Here is a 5,128-nt window from a genome sequence, read left to right on the forward strand (position 1 = left end):
TTTTTTTTTAAACATAAAATGGATCGGTTTGACTTGATTTTCGATTGGCCCAAAAGTTGAGAAAACCAAACTGACTATCACCCTAATTAATAAAATCTTCGTATATTCAGTCTTTTCTTTTAAAAATAATTGATAATGGATACATTAAATATAAAATTGAACTTTTTAGAGGGAAAAAATTGAATTTTATGCAATAGAATCTTAAAGTCTAATTTCAGGTACGATACATGAGTTTAAAAAGAAGTAAAACTTATTCAATACAAATTGAATATTTAAGATAAATAAACACCAATATGAAAATTTAGATAATTTAACAACTATATCAAAAAAAAGACCACATATAAATGTTACTAGGAGTTTCTGAGTCGGTGAATGAAACAACTTTCACATTCTAGTTTATCCAATATATACAAGCAATTAAATAAACAAATAAAAATACATGTGTACGTATATCAAATGATTAATTTTAAAACAAAGTTATATCATAAAATAACAATAAATACTCTTAAACTTCTACGTGTTTCAAAGAAAAATAAATACTCATATCTTTTTGCCATATAATTTTACCTTTTCAAAATTATTGTTGGGCGTAGAAATTTTTAGACTTTTGAACGAAATTTGACCAATTTTTAGACTTTTAAAGGAAATTTGAGATCTAAAATAATATGATAATGACCTAAAATGAAATATAATTCTGAGTCTTTGGCAGATCCGTTTACATTCCAATTTTCAATTTTTTTAAAAAAACTAATTTTCACATAAAATTTTAAACTTTTTACAGTAAGGTAGTTTTGAAATTAATACACATTTAGTGAGTGACTCAGTGATTGAAACCCACTTTGACATTGTAGTTATATCCAATATATACAAGTAAATAAATAAACAACACAAAAATACATATCCACAACACAGACATCAATTGATTAATATAAATCCATACAAAACAAACAAAACAAAACTACCATCCCGATTTTAGAGAGTGACCACTCGACAGGCTAGAAGTCAGGACTGAAACTCAAACAGATATTACCATTTTTATCTTAAATTGTGAAACTAAAAGCAGTTTGATTAGAAGACGAATTACAACAAAATTGGTTTTCATTAGGCGAAGACCAAGATTTAGAACCAATACTGTTCGATCAGATTATTCATCTTCATCACCATTTTTCTCTTTGATCTTCAAGTAGTTCTTATCATTCTTATCTATATTCAACAGAAATAGCACATCGATTCTTGAATAAAAAGCAAACCGATTCAGTCTTCAAAACCAAATTCTTTTGGACTTCCCCCTCAGTTTCTTTCCTTATCTTCATAATATAATAGAGTTCTTTCTATACTACATAATTGTGAAGAACATAAGCTTTCTGAGAAACAAACCATGATCGGAGAAGAAGATACAACCAAAATGGAGAGGAAAATAGTGGGTGGTTTGGATGGAGAAGCCACCACTGGAACTCAGAACAAAGTCAATAAATATGCTTTGGCCTGTACTATTGTTGCCTCCGTTATATCCATCATCTTTGGTTATGGTAAGTTCTTTTTTCCTTTTTATCCTTGTGAAGAACAGAAAGAGAGAAATGTTTGATGAATTACACCTGAAAATTCAATTATGCAGATACGGGTGTTATGAGTGGAGCTATGATATTCATTAAAGAGGAAATGAAAATCAACGAGGTTCAAGTGGAAGTTTTAGCTGGAATTTTGAACGTGTGCGCACTGGTGGGATCGTTGATGGCTGGAAGAACCTCCGACATAATGGGCCGCCGGTACACGATTGTTTTAGCATCGGTGATCTTCATGATTGGCGCTACTCTGATGGGGTACGGCCCAACTTACGCAATCTTGATGCTGGGGAGGTGTATCACCGGCATTGGAGTGGGTTTTGCGTTAATGATTGCCCCTGTATACGCAGCAGAAATTTCATCTCCATCATCAAGAGGATTGCTCACTTCATTACCAGAGTTCTGCATCAGCTTCGGCATTTTAACGGGGTATGTCTCAAATTACGCCTTCGGAAAAATGGGTGTGAAAATCGGCTGGAGAATGATGCTTGGAGTTGCAGCAATTCCTTCGCTCGTCTTAGCTCTCGGAGTTTTGAGAATGCCGGAATCTCCCCGGTGGTTAGTGTTGCAGGGTCGGTTGAAAGACGCCAAAGAAGTTCTATCCAAAGTGTCGAATACAGAGGAAGAAGCATTGCTCCGATTCAAAGACATTAAACTCGCCGCTGGAATCCCCGAGGATTGTGAACAAGACGTAGTGAAAATGCATAGAAAAACTCACGGCGAGGGGGTTTGGAGAGAGCTATTATTGTCTCCAACCGTCGCCGTGCGTTGGATTCTAGTGGCGGCGATTGGCCTGCATTTCTTCCAACACGCTATGGGAATTGAAGCAGTTATATTATATAGCCCTAGAATTTTCAAGAAAGCCGGAGTCACAAGCAAGGACAAGCTCTTACTGGCGACCGTCGGCGTCGGAGTGATCAAAACGTCGTTCATCCTCGTCGCTACGTTCTTGCTTGACAAAATCGGAAGAAGGCGGCTGCTATTTATAAGCATAACGGGGATGACAGTTGCGCTCTCTATGTTAGGGTTTGCTTTAACAATGGTGGAACATTCAAATGGGGAATTGCTTTGGGCGTTGGTTCTGAGCATATGCTCTGTTTATACGTACGTCGCCTTCTACTCGGCCGGAATGGCGCCGATTACTTGGGTGTACAGCACTGAAATTTTTCCGTTGAAATTGAGGGCACAAGGGGCGAGCATTGGAATTGCGGTGAACAGATTGATGAATGCGACAATTTCGATGAGTTTCATTTCGATCTACGAAGCAATTACGATTGGTGGGGCTTTCTTCATGTTCGCCGGAATCTGTGTAGTAGCTCTGATTTACTTCTATTTCTTCTTGCCGGAGACGAAAGGGAAGTCGTTGGAAGAGATAGAAAAGTTATTCGGCAAAAATGAAGAGCCCGTATACAATGAAGATGGTAAAGCAAGAGACTACGTGTAGTTTTCAAGCCACACAAAGAAGAAAACGACATGTAGGCAATCTTCTTCGTGTACCGGTTCTTTGTAATTTGAAAATTGTAATTTGAGCTAAAATTCTCCAATTATCATCACTTTTTTTAATAATGGGTTTTACCATACGGAAATAAAATCTAGTACTACGTGAGTATTAACTCCTTATCATATAGGGGTGGTTTGTTTTGTTGTAATAGAATGTGTTTGGAATGATATGTAATCTAAAACTATGTTTGAGTTGAGCGTTTTGAGTCCGATTTGTAATATTAAATCTATTCCGTTTTCTCACTTTTCAACTAAACGTTCTTTCCCACCATTTTCATCCTTTATGATCTCTTTTTCGTTTCGTCGTCGTTATCTTACACGTTCCAATACTCTTTTGATTTCCAATAATTTGATTATACTTCAACCTCTCAAATAGCCCCTAGTATCAATGACGGGCATGTTTATAGACTCACAAGAAAAAGTTATTTTCAAATTGCAATGAAAAGCCAATCATGAGAGAAAAAATTTATGGTGTTTGAGTCACAATCGTACTCGGTTTAAGTAGTTGACGAACATAACTAACTATAATGTCTATTTAGATAGAGGATATTTAACTAGTAGGCCTTTTTTTTTTAGATTCTTTTTATTAGATTGAATATTGATTATGTTTAAAGTATATAGACTAAAACTATAATATATTGTTTTATAAATGCTTTAACCTAAATTAAATTGAATTATAACCACCAACTTGGAAATAGCCCGTTTCATACAATCAAATATGAAATAACTTCTGAAATTATCATAAATAGTCCAAAAAATATTTCACGTGTCTGAATTCATTAATAAAGCATTGATCCTTTAGAGTTTTAGAAACTCGATAAGTTGAGGATTTCAAATATCATCACTTTCACATTTTGGATTTTCTCTCTCTTTTCAACAATTTCTTTATTAGAGCTATTTGGTTTCTAATATGCATGATTTTTTAGGTAGCTAATATGCATGTTGTTGGTCCTAAAAAATGTTTTGCGTCAAGATTGATGGTGAATATGTAGATGACAAGTTGAAAGAAATTGCTCCATATACCATATATATATATATATATATATTGAAATATATCATATATCCACCTATAAGAAGAAGAAATGAAGAAAATAATGATAAATATATGGATATACTTATTTATCTGTTAACTTCAAAATATATATTCACAAAAAGATATTATTTGTATGGTTTTTATATTTTTGGCGTTATTCCATGCATATATAGATATTTCTTTAAAAAATGTATGTATAGATTTTTTTTTTCTGGATTTTGTGTAAGGAATGCATATTTTTATCGTTTTTTTCCTTGGATATTAGGTATAATATTACAATGATTTGAGCTATATTTTGAATGATCTTATAAGTTTGATTTAGGTTCGTGTATGATTTTCTTTATTTATTTAAATTTAGCATTACCTTCCTTAAATTTTGGTAATGTAGTTCCTTGGGTTGGATTGAAAGACTTTTTAGATCCAACCCAATTATTCGGGTTGTAAATTTCTTCTACCCAAATAATCATTGTTAAAAAATGAACTAAATCCAACTCAACTATGAAATATTTGGGTTGAGTTGGTTCGGGTTAATCGGATCATTTATTTAAAATTTTGTTCTAAAAAGAAGCAAAATGTAAATATGTAAAAATCTAATTTAATTATTTTCATATATTTAATTAAGATTAACTACTCAATTTCAATTTATATAGTGAAAATTTTCTTTCTAAAGTGTAAAGAAACTATTTTTAAAAGTTGTCGAAGAATAAATTATTAAAAAAAATTGAAATTAAATAAAATTAAAATCAATATAGGTATAAATAATTGTGTTATGAGTAACAAAAAAATATATATTTTAAAATTAATAATAAATTCAAGTTGATTCGGATTGGGTTGAGTTATATTAGATGAATCCATTAACCAACCAGACCCATAAAATTTTCATTTATTTGAATTTAACCTAATCCAAATAAGTTAACCCACCAACCAAAATCGCACGGGTTAAATTGGGTTGATCGATTTTTTCAGATCATCGAGTTTTTTAAACACATCTAGCGTGATCACATCCAAATTTTTGGAGACAAGCGTGGAGGTG

The 5,128-nt window shown here is 32.6% G+C and overlaps 1 protein-coding gene across 1 annotated transcript; it reads left to right on the forward strand.

Moving 5' to 3' along the window:
• Nucleotides 1-941: 941 nt before the first annotated feature.
• On the forward strand, nt 942-3,260 carry LOC120074750 (probable polyol transporter 6). Its single transcript, XM_039027982.1, has 2 exons — nt 942-1,529; nt 1,616-3,260. The coding sequence occupies exons 1-2, from the start codon at nt 1,379-1,381 to the stop codon at nt 3,004-3,006; spliced, it is 1,542 nt and encodes a 513-aa protein (XP_038883910.1). The 5' UTR covers nt 942-1,378; the 3' UTR covers nt 3,007-3,260.
• The last annotated feature ends 1,868 nt before the right edge of the window (nt 3,261-5,128 follow it).

Source organism: Benincasa hispida, chromosome 3, assembly GCF_009727055.1.
Source record: "Benincasa hispida cultivar B227 chromosome 3, ASM972705v1, whole genome shotgun sequence".
NCBI classification, from domain to species: Eukaryota; Viridiplantae; Streptophyta; class Magnoliopsida; order Cucurbitales; family Cucurbitaceae; genus Benincasa; species Benincasa hispida.